Source organism: Tachyglossus aculeatus, chromosome 17, assembly GCF_015852505.1.
Source record: "Tachyglossus aculeatus isolate mTacAcu1 chromosome 17, mTacAcu1.pri, whole genome shotgun sequence".
Taxonomy (NCBI): Eukaryota; Metazoa; Chordata; class Mammalia; order Monotremata; family Tachyglossidae; genus Tachyglossus; species Tachyglossus aculeatus.
In genome coordinates, this window is record NC_052082.1 from 48,788,891 (window position 1) to 48,810,456 (window position 21,566).

General features: G+C 51.6%; 1 protein-coding gene across 1 annotated transcript; it reads right to left on the reverse strand.

Annotated features, from left to right (window-relative positions):
* Window positions 1–1,320: 1,320 nt before the first annotated feature.
* On the reverse strand, window positions 1,321–20,939 carry PIGS (phosphatidylinositol glycan anchor biosynthesis class S). Its single transcript, XM_038758844.1, has 12 exons — window positions 20,906–20,939; window positions 18,626–18,765; window positions 15,026–15,137; window positions 14,757–14,846; window positions 12,581–12,672; window positions 11,242–11,449; window positions 9,884–10,026; window positions 6,761–6,875; window positions 6,441–6,586; window positions 5,935–6,035; window positions 5,623–5,833; window positions 1,321–1,925 (listed from the first exon to the last, which is right to left on the reverse strand). The coding sequence occupies exons 1-12, from the start codon at window positions 20,937–20,939 to the stop codon at window positions 1,650–1,652; spliced, it is 1,668 nt and encodes a 555-aa protein (XP_038614772.1). The 3' UTR covers window positions 1,321–1,649.
* Window positions 20,940–21,566: the final 627 nt, after the last annotated feature.

The window sequence follows — 21,566 nt, forward strand, 5'->3', positions numbered from 1 at the left end:
CAAATCAAACTGGAACGCAGAGCGTGGCTCAGTGGAAAGAGCCCGGGCTTTGGAGTCACAGGTCATGGGTTCAAATCCCAGCTCCGCCATATGTCAGCTGTGGGACTTTGGACGAGTCACTTCACTTCTCCGTGCCTCAGTCACCTCATCTGTAAAATGGGGATGAAGACTGTGAGCCCCCCGTGGGACCACCTGATCACCTTGTAACCTCCCCAGCGCTTAGAACGGTGCTTTGCACATAGTAAGCGCTTAATAAATGCCATTATGCCATTATTCATTCATAAATGAATGAATGAGGATACACTATAACAATATAAGTCCCATGCGGAACAGGAACTGTGTCTAAACTGTGTCCACTTAACATGGAGAAGCAGTGTGGCTCAGGGGAAAGAGCCCGGGCTTTGGAGTCAGAGGTCATGGGTTCAAATCCCGACTCCACCAATTGTCAGCTGTGTGACTTTGGGCAAGTCACTTCACTTCTCTGGGCCTCAGTCACCTCATCTGTAAAATGGGGATGAAGACTGTGAGCCCCCCGTGGGACCACCTGATCACCTTGTAACCTCCCCAGCGCTTAGAACGGTGCTTTGCACATAGTAAGCGCTTAATAAATGCCATTATTATCTCAGCGCCAGCGGGAGGGGAGGAGTCAGAGATCAACAGAGCAGACGGGAGCGACGGAGGGGGCAGGAGAGCGGCCCTTCCTTGGAACCAGGGGCAGGATGGGAAAGGACGAGGGCCGGGACACCGTCCTGGACGTCCCCCTCTGAGCCCCGTGGTCCTTCGACGACGGAGGAGGGAAGGGATGGGCCAAGCTCCGGGCTGGATATCCAGGGCTCGACACTAACCCTCCCGCAGCGGTGGTCAGTCCAAACGAGGCCGGATTGGGGTGGACACTGTGAAGGGGTCGGGGGAGGTGCCGGGGCCCTCCGGACCGGGGGGGAGGGCAGAGGGGGGAGGGCAGAGGGGGAAGAGAGAGGGGACAGGGGAGCCAAAATGGCATCAAAGCCTGGGGCAGACCCAGGCTTTACGAAGCCATCGGCGGCCACCGTTTCTCCAGCCAGCCGGACCCCAGCAGCTCCTCCGAGAGGACGGGAGCCAGACTCTGCCCCCCGATGCCACCCAGCCCCTTCCCGGTTCCCACCCCTCTTGCCACCATCACCTTGCCCCCAGCGTCACGGGCTCTGAGAGCCACGAACGCACACCACTGCTTTCTCCCACCCTCCTCGGGCCAGCGCCGGAGAGGGAGCCGGGCGATCGCTGGGCTCGGCCGCCCAGTCAGGCCCGGCTCCAGCGGCTGGAGGAAAGCAGGCGCAGACGGCGGGGCCTCTGGGGATTTTATTCCCCACGGCCCCCCACCCGCCCCTCATCGGGCCAATGCGACTGCAGATGACGGGGAGAGCGCGGGAGGCAGGGCGGGAGGTGACCGAGACGGGGCCGGCGTGGCCCCGGAGGGCTGAGTCCAGGGCCCGACACCTCGTCGGCCCGAGGGCTGGAGCCCAGGGGTGGCACCGAGCGTGCCCCGGGAGAGTGGGCCCCTCACCCCATCTCTTCAGGCACCTGGAGGCGGCTGGTTCGGGCCTCCCTGGGTCCCCCAGAAAGGAGAGGACTCGGTCCGATCTCTACGAACGGAAGGCACAGGCGGGCCGGGCTCAGTCCGTCTTCAGGGACTCCTCCCGGGCCTGCCGGGCTTCGCGGAGCATCTTCACCAGCGACAGCAGGATGGGCACGGCCATGGGCAGGAAGAGGGGGATGTAGATGGCGAACTTCTGGTCGTCGGGGAAGTAGAGCAGGTGCAGGAGGGAGGGATCGAAGAAGGCCCGCTCCGATGAGGTCACCGCCGTCCGGCTGGCCTGGAAGGCGGGGCCCAGCCGGCCGGCCGCCAGCTCCGCTGCCGCGCTCTGGGCCGCCTCCACCGACTGGTACACCTGGCGCGACCGTTCCCATCGAGACCGGGGACGGGGAGGAACGAGGAGAAGAGAAAGGGGGCCGTGGTCAGGAGAATCGGGGGCTGGGACGCAACAGACCCACAGTCCATCCTCAGCTTGGCCAAGAGCTCTGCGAGCCTCGGGGCAAGCCGACGTCTCTGGGCCTCAGTTTCTCCACAAGTCCACGAGGGTAAGCCCTGCCCTTGCTGACTTTTCTGGGTTGTTTTACAGAGAGGACTGGGGAAGAAGGGGCATGGGACGGTTTGGGACCGTCCCACGGTTTGAGCATGGGACGCTTTTAGACTGTGAGCCCACTGTTGGGTAGGGACTGTCTCAATATGTTGCCAACTTGTACTTCCCAAGCGCTAGTACAGTGCTCCGCACACAGTAAGCGCTCAATAAATACGATTGATTGATTGATTTGGGAAGGGAAACCTCCAGAGATGGCACTTCTTACCTCTCGGCGGAAACCCTCCCTAAGCATAAATCTCCCTCGGTCTCGGTCTCCCCCTCTGAACATCGGGAAGCCGAGCCTCGCTTCCAGTTTCGTTCATTCATTCAATCGTATTTATTGAGCACTTACTGTGTGCAGAGTACTGTACTAAGCGCTTGGGAAGTCCAAGTTGGCAACATATAGAGACGGTCCCTACCCAACAGTGGGCTCACAGTCTAGAAGGGGGAAACAGACAACAAAACCAAACATATTAACAAAATAAAATAGAGAAGTTTCCATATACAGCATGTCATATAAAAAGGCTCAGAATTCATTCACTCATTCATTCATTCAATCGTATTTATTGAGCGCTTACTGTGTGCAGAGTGCTCTCAACACTCTCTGCTACTCTCCCATCCTTCCCAGCGGTATCCTCAGAGGAACTCTCCTCCCTCCTCTCAAATGCTACTCCGGCCACCTGTGCTTCTGACCCCATTCCCTCTCATCTTATGAAATCTCTCGCTTCATCCCTTCTCCCCTCCTTAACTTCCATCTTCAACCGCTCACTCTCCACTGGTTCCTTCCCCTCTGCCTTCAAACATGCCCATGTCTCTCCCATCCTAAAAAAACCCTCTCTTGACCCCACCTCACCTTCTAGTTATCGCCCCATCTCCCTCCTACCATTCCTTTCCAAACTCCTTGAACGAGTTGTCTACACGCGCTGCCTAGAATTCCTCAACAACAACTCTCTCCTCGACCCCCCTCCAGTCTGGCTTCCGTCCCCTTCATTCCACGGAAACTGCGCTCTCAAAGGTCACCAATGACCTCCTGCTTGCCAAATCCAACGGCTCATACTCTGTCCTAATCCTCCTCGACCTCTCAGCTGCCTTTGACACTGTGGACCACCCCCCTTCTCCTCAACACGTTATCTGACCTTGGCTTCACAGACTCCGTCCTCTCCTGGTTCTCCTCTTATCTCTCCGGTCGTTCTTTCTCAGTCTCTTTTGCAGGCTCCTCCTCCCCCTCCCATCCTCTTACTGTGGGGGTTCCCCAAGGTTCAGTGCTTGGTCCCCTTCTGTTCTCCATCTACACTCACTCCCTTGGTGACCTCATTCGCTCCCACGGCTTCAACTATCATCTCTACGCTGATGACACCCAGATCTACATCTCTGCCCCTGCTCTCTCCCCCTCCCTCCAGGCTCGCATCTCCTCCTGCCTTCAGGACATCTCCACCTGGATGTCCGCCCGCCACCTAAAGCTCAACATGTTGAAGACTGAGCTCCTTGTCTTCCCTCCCAAACCTTGTCCTCTCCCTGACTTTCCCATCTCTGTTGACGGCACTACCATCCTTCCCGTCTCACAAGCCCGCAACCTTGGTGTCATCCTCGACTCTGCTCTCTCATTCACCCCTCACATCCAAGCCGTCACCAAAACCTGCCGGTCTCAGCTCCGCAACATTGCCAAGATCCGCCCTTTCCTCTCCATCCAAACTGCTACCCTGCTAATTCAAGCTCTCATCCTATCCCGTCTGGACTACTGCACCAGCCTTCTCTCTGATCTCCCATCCTCGTGTCTCTCTCCACTTCAATCCATACTTCATGCTGCTGCCCGGATTATCTTTGTCCAGAAACGCTCTGGACATATTACTCCCCCTCCTCAAAAACCTCCAATGGCTACCGATCAATCTGCGCATCAGGCAGAAACTCCTCACCCTGGGCTTCAAGGCTGTCCATCACCTCGCCCCCTCCTACCTCACCTCCCTTCTCTCCTTCTACAGCCCAGTCCGCACCCTCCGCTCCTGCACCGCTGATCTCCTCACCGTACCTCGCTCTCGCCTGTCCCGCCATCGACCCCCGGCCCACGTCATCCCCCGGGCCTGGAATGCCCTCCCTCTGCCCATCCGCCAAGCTCGCTCTCTTCCTCCCTTCAAGGCCCTGCTGAGAGCTCACCTCCTCCAGGAGGCCTTCCCAGACTGAGCCCCTTCTTTCCTCTCCCCCTCGTCCCCCTCTCCATCCCCCCCGTCTTACCTCCTTCCCTTCCCCACAGCACCTGTATATATGTATATATGGTTGTACATATTTATTACTCTATTTATTTATTTATTTATTTTACTTGTACATTTCTATCCTACTTATTTTATTTTGTTGGTATGTTTGGTTCTGTTCTCTGTCTCCCCCTTTTAGACTGTGAGCCCACTGTTGGGTAGGGACTGTCTATATGTGATGCCAATTTGTACTTCCCAAGTGCTTAGTACAGTGCTCTGCACATAGTAAGCGCTCAATAAATACGATTGATTGATTGATTGCAGAGCACTGTACTAAGCACTTGGGAACAGAGTATGACTATAGTTGGTATAGAGCTGAGAAAATAGTATGAGGAAACTGGTTGGATTTTCAGTTCACTGAGACAGCAATAAAAACATGCTATGTTAAAGCTCATTCAAACTGGGCCTCTGTCAACTTTGGAAGCATCTCTCCCAATAAAAAATAATATAAAACACTGAGACAAACAGTAGTAGATTTTCACTTCCCAACTTTAAGGGGAAACTTCTATATAGCGCCTCAAAATATAAAGTCTGAATTTACTCTGGAAATATTTACAATAAAATATACAGTTGTCTGTTCATAATATAAACAGTCGTCTGTTGAGCTGGATGTAATTCAAAGAGTAATTCAAACTGTGGCATTTAGTACTTTTCTTTCCTATAAAATAGAGTTTCCCTTGCTTACACTATAGGGTGGCTTAGCGGGAAGAGCCCGGGCTTTGGAGTCAGAGGTCATGGGTTCAAATCCCGCTCCGCCAATTGTCAGCTGTGTGACTTTGGGCAAGTCACTTCACTTCTCCGGGCCTCAGTTCCCTCATCTGCATAATGGGGTTGAAGCCTGTAAGCCCCCTGTGGGACAACCTGATCACCTTGTAACCTCCCCATCGCTTAGAACAGTGCTTTGCACATAGTAAGCGCTTAATAAATGCCATCATTATTATTATTATTATTTTCTCTCGGATGTTTCAGGTTGAAATTTACGGTACTCTTGTAAAAGAAGCATCCCAGTCTTTACAAGATAATATAAAAAGCCTTAGGGTACCAAAGTTTCAGTAAACAAAGTTGCATCTTGTTTGCGATAAACAGAATTACTCTTTGTCGACACACTGCCTAGTGAGGAGAGTGAAAGTTTCGCCAGAGGAGGAAAACAAGCCATGGAGCCGCTCCTCTCCTGGCAGGGGAGGTCATCCCACGGCACCAGGGAGGATCCCCCGACCCACCTCCGAGGCCACATCGTCCTTGATGACAATGTTCCCGATCTTGTCCAGCAGCTGGGCCAGAGACGTCAGGGTGGTGGCCACCGTGGCAATATTCTCCACGGTCCGCGCCCACAGCAGCCGGTCCAGCTCCCAGGCTGCCAGCCCCTCGTTCCCCGGGTTCTCCAGCTGGAAGTCGGCGGGCACCTGGGCCTGGGTGATCCCGAAGAGCAGCCTGGGAGGGGTGGGAGAAGGGGAAGGGGAGACGGTGTGAGGGGGTCCCAGGGGAGCTGCCCCCCGGTAGCCGGGGTCCCTAAAGGAGGGGATAGGACTCACCGCAGCTGCGCCAGGAACACTTCCATCACCCGCACCATGTCCACTTCCACCCGCACGGGCAGCTCGGTGGCGTTGCCGGCACTGAGGTCCACGTTATAAACCTGGGGAGGAGCGGAGAGAAGAGCGGGGACGTTTAGGACCGTGCCCGCCGGCCCCTCCGATCGAGCTTGGGCCATTCCCCCGCTCTCCCTGGCCCGCGCCGGCCCCCGGATGACCCTGGGGTGGCACACACCTGTCCGCAACGGCATTTCCCCCCGCCTGGCTCCAATCAATCAATCATATTTATTGAGCACTTACTGTGTGCAGAGCACTGTACTAAGCGCTTGGGAAGTCCAAGTTGGCAACATATAGAGATGGTCACAGTACTTCCCAAGCGCTGAGTCCAGTGCTCTGCACACAGTAAGCGCTCAATAAATACGATTGATTGATTGATTGATAGAAAGGGGAGACAGAGAACAAAACCAAACATATTTTAGCCCCCGGGGGGGCCGGGTGAGGCCCGATACCATGATTCCGCCCCAGCGGGGGCTGTGGAAGGCGTTGGTGGCGGCGGGGGCTCCATCCTTGTCCTGAATGTACAGAGGGGAGTGGGAACGGTCGGGGACGTACAGGAGAAAGTTGAGCACGGGGTAGAGAGACGCGGCGCTGGAGCCTGGAGGAGAGCGAGAGAGTGAAAGATTCTGGGAACCCCGGGGCAGGCGGCCCCGCCGGCTCCCCAAGGAAGGACCCAGTCCTCCCCGGGCCCCCCAAGCACCCCATCACCCCCATCCACATCCCGGGGAAGAAGAGCTGAGAGGGGCCTCGGGTCCCCAGGATCGGCCCTCACCCAGCCGGGCCTCCACGGGGTTGATGACGTGGGGGAGGCTGTGAACGGGCAGTACGTAGCTGGCTGAGGCGGCGTCATAGCGGGGAGTCACCCCCAGCATCGCGTAGTACAGGATCTGGGAGGGGAAGAAAGGGAGACTGGAAGAAGCCCCAGAAAGGGGGCAGTTGGGGAGAGGATGATGACAATGATGGTATCTGTTGAGTGCATACTATTCATTCATTCATTCATTCATCCAATCATATTTACTGAGCGCTGACTGTGTGCAGAGCACTGGACTAAGCCCTTGGGAAGTCCGAGTTGGCAACATCTAGAGATGGTCCCTACCCAACAGCGGGCTCACGGTCTAGAAGGGGGAGACGGACGACAAAACATATTAACAAAATAAAATAAATAGAATAAATATGTACAAGTAAAATAGAGTAATAAATATGTACAAGCATGTTCATTCAATCGTATTTATTGAGCGCTGACTGTGTGCAGAGCACTGGACTAAGCGCTTGGGAAGTCCGAGTTGGCAACATCTAGAGACGGTCCCTACCCAACAGCGGGCTCACAGTCTAGAAGGGGGAGACGGACGACAAAACAAAACATATTAACAAAATAAAATAAATAGAATAAATATGTACAAGTAAAATAGAGCAATAAATATGTACAGGCATGTCCATTCAATCGTATTTATTGAGCGCTGACTGTGTGCAGAGCACTGGACTAAGCGCTTGGGAAGTCCGAGTTGGCAACATCTAGAGACGGTCCCTACCCCACAGCGGGCTCACAGTCTAGAAGGGGGAGGCAGACAACAAAACAAAACATATTAACAAAATAGAATAAATATGTACAAATAAAATAGAGTAATAGATACGTACAAACATATATACAGGTGCTGTGGGGAGGGGAAGGAGGTAAGGTGGGGGGGGATCGGGAGGGGGAGGAGGGGGCTCAGTCTGGGAAGGCCTTCGTACTATGTACGAAGCTCTGTTCTAAGCATCGGGGTAGATATCAGCTAATCAGATCGGACACTTTCCCTGTCCCACGTGGGGCTCACGGTCTTCATCCCCATTTTACAGATGAGGTAACTGAGGCCCAGAGAAATGAAGTGACTCGCCCGAAGTCACACAGCGGACGAGTGGCGGAGCCGGGATTAGAACCCACATCCTTCTAACTCCCAAGCCTGTGCTCTATCCACTAAGTCACGCCGCTTCCCTAACTCAGGAAGTCAACAGGGGAGTGGCACGGGCTGCCGAGCCCATTTTCTCCTGCCCACTCCCAGAAAGGGCCACTGGGCTTGGATTGAGAAGCAGCGTGGCTCAGTGGAAAAGAGCCCGGGCTTTGGAGTCGGAGGTCATGGGTTCAAATCCCGGCTCTGCCACTAGTCAGCTGTGTGACTTCGGGCAAGTCACTTCACTTCTCTGGGCCTCAGTTACCTCATCTGGAAAACGGGGATGAAGACTGTGAGCCCCCCGTGGGACAACCTGATCACCTTGTAACCTCCCCAGCGCTTAGAACAGTGCTTTGCACATAGTAAGCGCTTAATAAATGCCATTATTATTATTACTGGGTGGGCTGGCCTGGGGTTCCCTCACCCATCCACCGTGGCCCCAGGAATCCACATCAACCCGACACTCCCGATCGCTACTTCTTGGCCCCTGGTGAGCCCTGGGTCAAACCAGGCCCTCGGGTACATAATAATAGTTATTGTTATTTGTATTTGTTAAGCACTTACTCTACACTAAGCACTATAATAATAATGATAATAAAAATGGCATTTATTAAGCACTTACTATGTGCAAAGCACTGTTCTAAGTGCTGGGGAGGTTACAAGGTGATCAGGTTGTCCCATGGGGGGCTCACAGTCTTAATCCCCATTTTACAGATGAGGTAACTGAGGCCCAGAGAAGTGAAGTGACTTGCCCAAAGTCACACAGCTGACAACTGGTGGAGCCAGGATTTGAACCCATAATAATAATAATAATAATGATGGCATTTGTTAAATGCTTACTCTGTGCAAAGCACTGTTCTAAGCGCTGGGGAGGTTACAAGGTGATCAGGTTGTCCCACGGGGGGCTCACAGTCTTAATCCCCATTTTACAGATGAGGTAACTGAGGCCCAGAGAAGTGACTTGCCCAAAGTCACACAGCTGACAATTGGTGGAGTCGGGATTTGAACCCATGACCTCTGACTCCAAAGCCCGGGCTCTTTCCCCTGAGCCACGCTGCTTCTCCATGTTAAGTGGACACAGTTTAGACACAGTTCCTGTTCCACATGGGACTTATATTGTTATAGCGTATCCTCCCAAGCGCTCAGTACAGTGCTCTGCCCACGGTATGTGCTCAATAAATATGACTGATTGACTGACCGAAAAAGAGGAAGACGTATTTCACCCGCACTTCACGGATGGAGAATCCGAGGTGCAGAGAATTTTTTTTTTTTTAATGGCATTTTATTAAGCGCTTTCTATGTGCAAAGCACTGTTCTAAGCGCTGAGGAGGTTACAAGGTGATCAGGTTGTCCCACGGGGGGCTCACAGTCTCAATCTCCATTTTACAGATGAGGTAACTGAGGCACAGAGAAGTGAAGTGACTTGCCCCAAGTCACACAGCTGACAATTTTAGACTGACACTTTTAGACTGTGAGCCCACTGTTGGGTAGGGACTGTATATGTTGCCAATTTGTACTTCCCAAGCGCTTAGTACAGTGCTCTGCACATAGTAAGCGCTCAATAAATACGATTGATGATGATGACAATTGGTGGAGCCAGGATTTCATCATCAGTCGTATTTATTGAGCGCTTACTGTGTGCAGAGCACTGTACTAAGTGATTTGAACCCGTGACCTCTGACTCCAAAGCCCAGGCTTTTTCCACTGGGCCATGCTGCTTCTCTAAGTTAAGTGACTAAGTTGAGAAGTTAAGTGACTTGCCCCAGGTTCAGCAGCAGCGAAGTGGCAGGTCTGTGCCCCCCTCCTTACATAGGACAGGGACTCTGTAGTAACCACCCCCTGGGTCCCCTGGTGTCGGAGAGCGGGTCAGAGCGTCCGAATCGCCCCGCAGCGGGTTGGTCCTCCCCGAGGAGCCCGAGGCGGGCACCGGGATCCCCGGCGTTCGCGGGGCCGCTCCGCCCGCTCACCTGGGAGTCCACGGAGAAGTTGGCGGCGGCCCGCAGCTTGTCCAGAAAAGGCTGCACGTAATGACGCACCGCCCCCTCGATGGCCCAGCTCACGTCGTGGGACCGGGGGTCTGGGTTCAGGAGGCTGAAGGTGATCTCGTAACCTGCCCGGGCGAGAGGGTGGCAATGGAGGCAGAGACTCCGCCGGACCCGTGGGGGTCCGGCTGCGGCTCGGCCAAGCCAATCAATCAATCAATCGTATTTATTGAGCGCTTACCGTGTGCAGAGCACTGTACTAAGCACTTGGGAAGTCCAAGTTGGCAACATATAGAGACGGCCCCTACCCAACAGTGGGCTCACAGTCTAAAAGACCGGGCTCTCGCTGTCAGAGACGGCGGGTGAGGCCGGCTTGACCCCCAGGCCCGGGACATAGGCCGGGGGCCGAGAGATCACGAGACCTCGGCTCAATTTCTCAATTTCCTCTAGACCGTAAGCTGGTTATGGGCGGGGAACGGGCCTACCGACTCTGTTCTGTCGTACTCCCCCAAGCCCTTAGTACGGTGTTCCGCAAACGGTAAGCCTCAATAAATACCCAGGATTAACTGGCTGAACTTCTGGCTTCGCCCCTGACTCACTGTGGGACTTTGGGCAGATCATTTAACGTAGTAATAAAAAATTGTGTTTGGCATATCATCATCATCAATCGTATTTATTGAGCGCTTACTATGTGCAGAGCACTGTACTAAGCGCTTGGGAAGTCCAAATTGGCAACATCTAGAGACAGTCCCTACCCAACAGTGGGCTCACAGTCTAAAAGGGGGAGACAGAGAACAAAACCAAACATACTAACAAAATAAAATAAATAGAATAGATATGTACAAGTAAAATAAATAAATAGAGTAATAAATCTGTACAAACATATATACACATATACAGGTGCTGTGGGGAAGGGAAGGAGGTAAGATGGGGGGGGATGGAGAGGGGGACGAGGGGGAGAGGAAGGAAGGGGCTCAGTCTGGGAAGGCCTCCTGGAGGAGGTGAGCTCTCAGCAGGGCCTTGAAGGGAGGAAGACAGCTAGCTTGGCGGATGGGCAGAGGGAGGAGGGCATTCCAGGCCCGGGGGATGACGTGGGCCGGGGGTCGATGGCGGGACAGGCAAGAACGAGGTACGGTGAGGAGATTAGCGGTGGAGGAGCGGAGGGTGTGGGCTGGGCATAGTGAAAAACACGGGACTGGATACATGATCATCGTTTGAAAACAGTTGAACAGGTGGGAGGGGGGACAGGTGTTGAATCCTCATTTTACAGGTGAGGAAACTGAGGCCCAGGGACCCACCCCTCTCCCCCATGTCCCCCGACAGTGCCTCGCCCAGTTCCCTACCCAGGCTGGACTTGAGCGGCCGTCGGCGGTCTGAGCTCCACTTGTCCCCAGAGAGGCGATCGGCCAGGGCGGCCGCGAGGACGTCGTCGGTGACCGACGTGGCCTGGATCACCCGTCGTACCCGCTGCTCCACCAGCGCCAGGGCCTGCTGGCCCCTTGCCCCCCGGACCACCGCGCCCCGCCGCTTCCCCACGTAGCCCATCACGTCCTGCCCAGGATCAGAAACACCAGAGGGAGAGAAGCCAGGCCTGAGAGCCATGTTCATTCATTCAGTCGTATTTACTGAGCGCTTACTCTGTGCAGAGCACTGGACTAAGCGCTTGGGAAGTACAAGCTGGGTTCCGACAGGACCCGGCGGCCCCCTGCCCCTCTCCCGGAGAGGAGCCGCTTTCAGGTTTCCCTTCAAGGCCCCGGAGAAGACAATTCCTCCACCTGGGGCAGGATTGGGGCGGCAAGGAAAATTTAAGCGAACTCACAGGGCAAAATTCCTGGAAGCGAGAGGAAGCGGTAGCCAAGGGAGACGGTGGAATCCCCCGCTTCGGCCAGCCGTGGCAACGGGGGAGACTGGGAATGGGGAGACTGGGAATCAGGGGCAGACTAGTTGAACTTGGTACAGCGCTAAGTGCTTAGTACAGTGCTCCGCACACAGTAAGCGCTCAATAAATACGACTGAATGAATGAACTTGAGTTTCTCTCGCAGCTTTCAAGTGCACAGTAGGGCCGGACCCCTTCTCCACCTGCTCCGCTGCCCCTCCTTCCCTCTGCTTAATCCAGGGGCCCTGGAGAGTTTCCTGGGGCTAGGGAATGCCGGGCGGGCAGTGAAGCCCAGGAGGGAACAGGGAAGGCTCCCGGACGGAGTCCAGTCAAGCGGACGTTAGCCCCAGAGGGGAGGCCACGTCATAGGGAGGCCCCGCATTAGTGAGCTGTTTCCTTCAATTCCGGGGGGTAGGGGTGGGGGCCTCTGAGCGAACCCCAGGCCAGCAGGGCTGGGGAGGGGGAGGGAAGAAGGGATCATGAGAACCTGGATTCTAATCCCATCTTCCCCACTTGTCTGCTGTGTGTCCTTGGGCTAGTCACTTCACTTCTCAGGGCCTTAGTTTCCTCATCTGTAAAATGGGGATTGAGACTGTGAGCCCCACGTGGGACAACCTGATCACCTTGTAACCTCCCTAGTGCTTAGAACAGTGCTTTGCACATAGTAAGCGCTTAATAAATGCCATTATTATTATTATTATTAGTTTCCGGCCTTTCCCCAGACCCTGCCGAACTGGGGAGGCCCAGCCAGCCCACCCTGGGGGTGCGGGGAGCGGGGCGGGGGGGGACTCCGGGATTGGGCTACCTGGGGGAGCAGCGGGGAGCCTTCGGGGACCACGTACACCGTCAGCGTGCCCTCCGGGGCCTCCTGCACCAGTGATAACACAGCATCAGCCTCTGGAGAGGGCAACAAGTGTCAGGGACGAGAGGGCTCCCGCCCTCTAGTCCTCCCTGCCCCCTTCACCTCTGACCCCACCCTCCCTCCCAGAGCGCCAGTTAACCTGTCGAACCACCCCAGATGCCCCGAGGCCGAGAGATCACGAGACCTTGGCTCAATTTCTCAATTTCCTCTAGACCGTAAGCTGGTTATGGGCGGGGAACGGGTCTACCGACTCTGTTCTGTCGTACTCCCCCAAGCCCTCAGTACAGTGTTCTGCAAACGGTGAACCTCAATAAATACACAGGATTAACGGGCTGAACTTCTGGCTTTGCCCCTGACTCACTGTGGGACTTTGGGCAGATCATTTAACGTAATAATAAAAAACTGTGTTTGGCATAGTGCAAAACACCGGACTGGATACATGATCACTGTTTGAAAACAGCTGAACAGGTGGGAGGGAGGACAGGTGTTGAATCCTCATATTACAGGTGAGGAAACTGAGGCACCGAGCAGTTAAGTGTCTCGTCCAAGGTCCCACAGCTGCACAGAGTAAGTGCTTAACAAATGCCATTATTATTATTATTATTATTATTATTATTCATTCATTCAATCATATTTATTGAGCGCTTACTGTGTGCACAGCACTGTACTAAGCGCTTGGGAAGTACAAGTTAGAACCCAAGTCTCTAGACACCCAGCCCCGTACTCTTTCCATCAGACCTCTGATTTCCACGGTCTTTCCACTAAGCCACCCTGCTTCACTATAAGAAGCAGCGTGGCTCAGTGGAAAGAGCCCGGGCTTTGGAGTCACAGGTCATGGGTTCAAGCCCCGGCTCCGCCAATTGTCAGCTGTGTGACTTTGGGCAAGTCACTTCACTTCTCTGGGCCTCGGTTACCTCACCTGTAAAATGGGGATGAAGACTGTGAGCCCAAGGGACAACCTGATCACCTTGTAACCTCCCCAGCGCTTAGAACAGTGCTTTGCACATAGTAAGCGCTTAACAAATACCATCATTATTATTATTATTATTGGAACAGTGCTTTGCACATAGTAAGCGCTTAATAAATGCCATTATTATTATTATTATTATTATTATTATAACCTTCTAAGCCTCAGTTTCTCCACTAGAAAATGGAGAGAACACACTCCACTAAAGCTGTCTACCTTCCAGAGACGAGAATGTTTTAAAAAGTGTGCTCACTGATGTGAAAGCACTTTACTCTCCCCCTAAATATATGTTGCCAACTTGTACTTCCCAAGCGCTTAATACAGTGCTCTGCACACAGTAAGCGCTCAATAAATACGATTGAATGAATGAATGAATGAATGAATAAAGACCGTAAGCTGGTTGTGGACAGGAAACGGGTATATCAATTCTGTTACAAGTGCTTAGTACAGTGCTCTCAAAGAGTAAGCGCTCAAGAAACACGACTGACTGACCGGTTTAGACCGTGCAGAAGAAGGGTGAAACAGAAACCCAAAATACTAGGATTCAGAGTGATACCTGTATATATTGGTACAGTCCCCTTCTAGACTGTGAGCCCACTGTTGGGTAGGGACCGTCTCTATATGTTGCCGACTTGGACTTCCCAAGCGCTTAGTACAGTGCTCTGCACACAGTAAGCACTCAATAAATACAACTGAATGAGTGAATGAATGTTTGTACATATTTATTACTCTATTTTACTTGCACATATTTATTCTATTTATTTTATTTGGTAAATATGTTTTGTTTTGTTGTCCGTCTCCCCCTTCTAGACTGTGAGCCCGCTGTTGGGCAGGGACCGCCTCTCTATGTTGCCGACTTGGACTTCCCAAGCGCTTAGTCCAGTGCTCTGCACACAGTAAGCGCTCAATAAATACGACAATGAATGAATGAATGAATGTTTGTACATATTTATTACTCTATTTTACTTGTACCTATTTATTCTATTTATTTTATTTGGTTAATATGTTTTGTTTCGTTGTCCGTCTCCCCCTTCTAGACTGTGAGCCCGCTGTTGGGCAGGGACTGCCTCTCTATGTTGCCGACTTGGACTTCCCAAGCGCTTAGCCCAGTGCTCTGCACACAGTAAGTGCTCAATAAATACGACTGAATACCTTGCACGCTGGCGAGTCCCAGGGCTGCTTCTTCCTGGTCTATAGCGTTCCGGTAGGACTTCTCAAAGAGGCAGTTGATGCTCATTTTGTCTGCAGGGAGGGGAAGTAGAAGAGGAGGAAGAAGAGACCCACGCTCCCCAAAATGCCCGAAGACAACAGGAGTCTCAAAGCAGCCCGCTCCGTAAGGACCCCCCATCTCGCTCCGTGAGGACCCCCCCATCTCCTGCCCCGAAAGTCCAAGGGTTCCCCCCTGCCCTGGGCACACTCACAATTCAGGGGGATCTTTCTCTCTTGGGTGTCCGTGAAAGGCAGCTTCCTCTGGGCCTCAGTGGGCAGTGCCCCCTTGGCAAAGACCACTGAGATGGGTACAGTCAGCTGGAGCTGGGAGGGGAAGAGGGTCAGGGGCTTACTCAGTCATTCAATCCTATTTATTGAGCGCTGACTGTGTGCGGAGCACCGGACTAAGCGCCAGGGAAGTCCAAGTTGGCAACATATAGAGACGGTCCCTACCCAACAGTGGGCGGGCTCACAGTCTAGAAGGGGGAGACAGACAACAAAACAAAACATATTGACAAAATAGAATAAATAGGTACAAATAAAATAGAGTAATAAATACGTACAAACATATATACATATTCATTCATTCAATCATATTTATTGAGCGCTTACTGTGTGCAGAGCACCGGACTAAGCGCTTGGGAAGTCTAAGTTGGCAACATCTAGAGACAGTCCCTACCCAACAGTGGGCTCACAGTCTAGAAGGGGGAGACAGAGAACAAAACATATTGACAAAATAAAATAAATAGAATAAATAGGTACAAATAAAATAGAGTAATAAATATGTACAAACACATATACATATTCATTCATTCAATCCTATTTATTGAGCGCTTACTGTGTGCAGAGCACCAGACTAAGCGCTGGGGAAGTCCAAGTTGGCAACAGATAGAGACGGTCCCTACCCAACAGCGGGCTCACGGTCTAGAAGGGGGAGACAGACAACAAAACAAAACATATTGACAAAATAAAATGAATAGAATAAATAGGTACAAATAAAATAGAGTAATAAATACGTATGAACATATATACAGGTATACAGGTGTTGTGGGGAGGGGAAGGAGGTAAGGCGGGGGGGGATGGGGAAGGGGAGGAGGGGGAGAGGAAGCAGGGGGCTTAATCTGGGAAGGCAACATATAGAGACAGTCCCTAACTAAGTGGTTTCACAGTCTAGAAGGGGGAGACAGACAACAAAACCAAACATATTAACAAAATAAAATAAGTAGAATAAATAGGTACAAATAAAATGAGTAAATAAATAGAGTAATAAATCCGTACAAACACATATCCATATATACAGGTGCTGTGGGGAGGGGAAGGAGGTAAGGCCGGGGGGAGAAGGGGGGGAGGAAGGAGGGGGCTCAGTTTGGGAAGGCAACATCTAGAGACAGTCCCTACCCAACAGTCTAGAAGGGGGAGACAGAGAACAAAACCAAACATATTAACAAAATAAAATAAATAGAATAAATAGGTACAAATAGAGTAATAAATACATACAAACATATATTCAATCATTCATTCAATCGTATTTATTGAGCGCTTACTGTGTGCAGAGCACTGTACTAAGCGCTTGGGAAGTACAAGATGGCAACATATAGAAACGGTCCCTATCCAACAGCGGGCTCACAGACTAGAAGGGGGAGACAGACAACAAAACCAAACATATTAACAAAATAAAATAAATAGAATAAATAGGTACAAATAAAATAAATTAAAATAGAGTAATAAATCCTTACAAACATATATACATATATACAGGTGCTGTGGGGAGGGGAAGGAGGTAAGGCCGGGGGCTCGGTGTGGGAAGGCAACATCTAGAGACAGTCCCTACCCAACAGCGGGCTCACAGTCTAGATTGGGGAGACAGACAACAAAACCAAACATATTAACAAAATAAAATCAATAGAATAAATAGGTACAAATAAAATAAATAGAGTAATAAATCCGTACAAACATATATACATGTGCTGTGGGGAGGGGAAGGAGGTAAGGCGGGGGAGATGGGGAGGAGGGGGAGAGGAAGGAGGGGGCTCAGTCTGGGAAGGCAACATATAGAGCCGGTCCCTACCCAACAGTGGGCTCACAGGCCAGAAGGGAGAGACAGACAACAAAACCAAACATATTAACAAAATAAAATCAATAGAATAAATAGGTACAAATACAATGAATAGAGTAATAAATCCGTACAAACATATATACATATATACAGGTGCTGTGGGGAGGGGAAGGAGGTAAGGGGGGGGAGATGGGGAGGAGGGGGAGAGGAAGGAGGGGGCTCAGTCTGGGAAGGCCTAGACTCCTTACCACACTTCCCTCCTCCAGTCCGTGCCTAATCAGTGGGCCCTGATCTCCTTTCTCCCCCCAACCCCTTCCTCAGTTCTCCCACTACCCCGGAACTCTCTCCCCCTCCAAATATGCCAGGCCACCACTCTCCCCACCCTCAAAGCATTACGGGACATCCCCTCCAAGAAGCCCTCTTTTTCCCAACTCCCTCTTCCTTCTGCATCCCCCACGACTTGGATCTGCAACCTTTGGGCATTCGCTATCTGCCCCACCCTCAACTCCGCATTCATTTCTATATATTAACAGAATAATTATATATATATAATCATCTCCTCATCTCCTCACCGTGCCTCATTCTCATCTGTCCCGCCGTCGACCCCCAGCCCACGTCATCCCCCAGGCCTGGAATGCCCTCCCTCTGCCCATCCGCCAAGCTAGCTCTCTTCCTCCCTCCAAGGCCCTACTGAGAGCTCACCTCCTCCAGGAGGCCTTCCCAGACTGAGCCCCTTCCTTCCTCTCCCCCTCCTCCCCCTCTCCATCCCCCCCATCTTACCTCCTTCCCTTCCCCACAGCACCTGTATATATGTATATATGTTTGTACAGATTTATTACTCTATTTATTTATTTATTTTACTTGTACATATCTATTCTATTTTATTTTGTTAGTATGTTCGGTTTTGTTCTCTGTCTCCCCCTTTTAGACTGTGAGCCCACTGTTGGGTAGGGACTGTCTCTAGATGTTGCCAACTTGGACTTCCCAAGTGCTTACTACAGTGCTCTGCACACAGTAAGCGCTCAATAAATATAATTGATTGATTGATATATTATATATATATATTATATATATAATTATGCATTATTATATATAATATAATATATTATTGTATATATGCATATATGTATATATATGTATATATATGTAAGCGCTCAATAAATATAATTGATTGATTGATATATTATGTATATAAATAATTATGCATTATTATATATAATATAATATATTATTGTATATATGCATATATGTTTGTACATATTTATTACTCAATTTATTTATTTTGCTTGTACATATCTATTCTATCTATTTTATTTTGTTAGTATGTTTGGTTTTGTTCTCTGTCTCCCCCTTTTAGACTGTGAGCCCACTGTTGGGTAGGGACTGTCTCTATATGTAGACAACTTGGACTTCCCAAGTGCTTAGTACAGTGCTCTGCACACAGTAAGCGCTCAATAAATACGATTGATTGATATATTATATATATTATATATATAAATAATTATGTATTATTATATATAATATATTACATTATTTCTATATATGTCCCCCGCTAGTCCGTAAACTCGCTATGGGCAGAGGTCACGTCCACCACCTCTGATGCGATCTCCCAAGTTCACATAGTAAGCGTTCAGTGAGTACCATGGACTGATAGGCATCATCTTTTTCCCTACATCCCAAAGGGGATTCTTGGTTCTCCTCCAAGCCCCCGCCGCCCGTCCAGGCGGGCTGCTTGAATCCGGCCCCCCGGCCTTACCCGCAGGTCGCCCAGCTGGCTGATCTGGCCGTAGGGCAGGGAAGCCCGGTACGTCTCCGTCGTCTTCCACCACAGGGGCAGGCCCACCACGATGGCCACGGTGGCGAATGACAGCGCTGCATACTTGCCCCGCACCTTCTCTGGGGGAGGGGACCAGGGACACTGGGGTGAGAAGGAGAGGTGGGGACCCCAGCCCTCCCTCGACTTTACATTCATTTGTTCAATCATTCAATCGTATTTATTGAGCGCTTACTGTGCGCAGAGCACTCTACTAAGCACTTGGGAAGTCCAAGTTGGCAACATATAGAGACGGTCCCTACCCAACAGCAGGCTTACAGTCTAGAAAGGGGAGACAGACAACAGAACAAAACGTGTGGACAAGTGTCATCAGAATAAATAATAATAATAATAATAATAATAATGGCATTTATTAAGCGCTTACTACGTGCAAAGCACTGTTCTAAGCGCTGGGGAGGTTACAAGGCCATCAGGTTGTCCCACAGGGGGCTCAGTCTTCATCCCCATTCTCCAGATGAGGTAACTGAGGCCCAGAGAAGTGAAGTGACTTGCCCAAAGTCACACAGCTGACAACTGGCAGAGCCAGGATTTGAACCCATGACCCCTGACTCCAAATAATAATAATGATGGCATTTGTTAAGCACTTACTATGTGCAAAGTACTGTTCTAAGCGCTGGGGAGGTTACAAGGAGATCAGGTTGTCCCATGGGGAGCTCAAAGTCTTCATCCCCATTTGACAGATGAGGGAACTGAGGCCCAGAGAAGTGAAGTGACTTGCCCAAGGTCACACAGCTGACAATTGGCAGAGCCGGGATTTGAACCCATGATCCCTGACTCCAAAGGCCGGGCTCTTTCCACTGAGCCACGCTGCTTCTCTTCCAAACTAGAGCCCCATTCCCTCTCATTCCCTTGTATCCCCCCAGTGCTTAGAACAGTGCTTTGCACATAGTAAGCGCTTAACAAATGCCATCTCATCCCCTAATTAGTTCCCTCTTCCTCTGATCTCTTCCTGGAGTGGGGGGAAAGGGGGGCATTTGAGAACTCCCCACCCAGGGGTCCCACCACTCTTCCCTTTCTCACACAGGGGTCTCGTCGGCCCCACCCAGACCCCTCTCCTCCCCATCCAGGGATCCCACCAGCTTTCCAGGCCCCACCCAGGGATAAATAATAATAATAATAACAAATACCACAATTACTGTTAAGCGCTTACTATGTGCCAGGCCCTCTACTAAGCGCTGGGGTTGATACAAGATAATCGGGTTGGCCATAGTCTTAATCCCCCTTTTACAAGCGAGGTAACTGCGACCCAGTTTGACTCAGTGACAAGAGCCCGGGCTTTGGAGTCAGAGGTCATGGGTTCCAATCCCGGCTCTGCCAACTATCAGCTGTGTGACTTTGGGCCAGTCACTTCACTTCTCTGTGCCTCAGTTCCCTCATCTGTCAAATGGGGATGAAGACTGGGAGCCCCCCAGGGGACAACCTGATCACCTTGTAACCTCCCCAGCGCTTAGAACAGTGCTTTGCACATAGTAAGCGCTTAATAAATGCCATCGTTATTATTATTATTACAAGTCGGCAACATATAGGGCCGGTCCCTACCCAATAACGGGCTCTCAGTCTAGAAGGGGGAGACAGACAACAAAACAAAACACGGAGACGGGTGACAAATAAAGATGGGGTCCCCCACTTTCATTCATTCATTCCATTGTATTTATTGAGCGCTTACTGTGTGCAGAGCACTGTACTAAGCGCTTGGGAACTACAAGTCGGCAACATATAGAGACGGTCCCTACCCAATAATGGGCTTCCAGTCTAGAAGGGGGAGACAGACAACAAAACAAAACACGGACACAGATGACAAATAAACATGGGGTCCCCCTCATTCAGTCATTCATTCCATTGTATTTGACTTTGGGCAAGTCACTTCACTTCTCTGGGCCTCAGTTACCTCGACTGTCAAATGGGGATGAAGACTGTGAGCCCCCCGTGGGACAACCTGATCACCTTGTAACCTCCCCAGCGCTTGGAACAGTGCTTTGCACATAGTAGGCGCTTAATAAATGCCATCATTATTATTATTATTATTATTATGACAAGTCGGCAACATATAGAGCCGGTCCCCACCCAATAACTGGCTCCCACTCTAGAAGGGGGAGACAGACAACAAAACAAAACATATTAATCAAAATAAAATAAATAGAATAGTAAATATGTACATTCATTCATTCATTTCATTGTACTTATTGAGCGCTTCCTACCCACCTGGGTCTTCAGTAGGCCCTGCTTCCGCCGCCATCGTCACTCCCCACAGCCCGGGCCCCGCCCCGCCCCGCCGCTCAGCCAATCGGAAGCCGGGACGCCTCCTGGTGCCACTGCGCCGATCCCTGATTGGCCGAGAGGGGAGTTTAGGGGCGTGGCCTCGGGGAGGGGCGTGGCCCTACCTAAGCCCTGATTAACCGAGCGGGCGCCCCGCCCCGCCGATCAGCCAATCGGAAGCCGGGACGCCTCTTGGTGCCACTCGGCCGATCCCTGATTGGTCGAGTGGCGAGTTAGGGGCGTGGCCTCGCTGAAGGGCGGGGCCTCGATGGAGGGGCGTGGCCCTACCTAAGCCCTGATTGGCCGAGAGGGCTACCCGCCCCGCCGATCAGCCAATAGAAAGCCAGGTCTCCTTTTGTTGCCACTTGGCAGATCCCTGATTAGCCGAGAGGGGATCTGGGGGCGTGGTTTCATGGAGGGGCGTGGCCCAACCTTAGTCCTGATCGGCCGATCGGGGTGGGGGGTAGGGGCGTGGTTTCGTTGATGGGCGTGGCCCAACCTTAGCCCTGATTGGCCGATCGGGCCGCGGAGAGGGTCACGGGACCCCGGGGGAAGCGCGGGGCGGGGCCTCGCCTCAGTCACTCATTCATAAATTCAGCCGTATTTA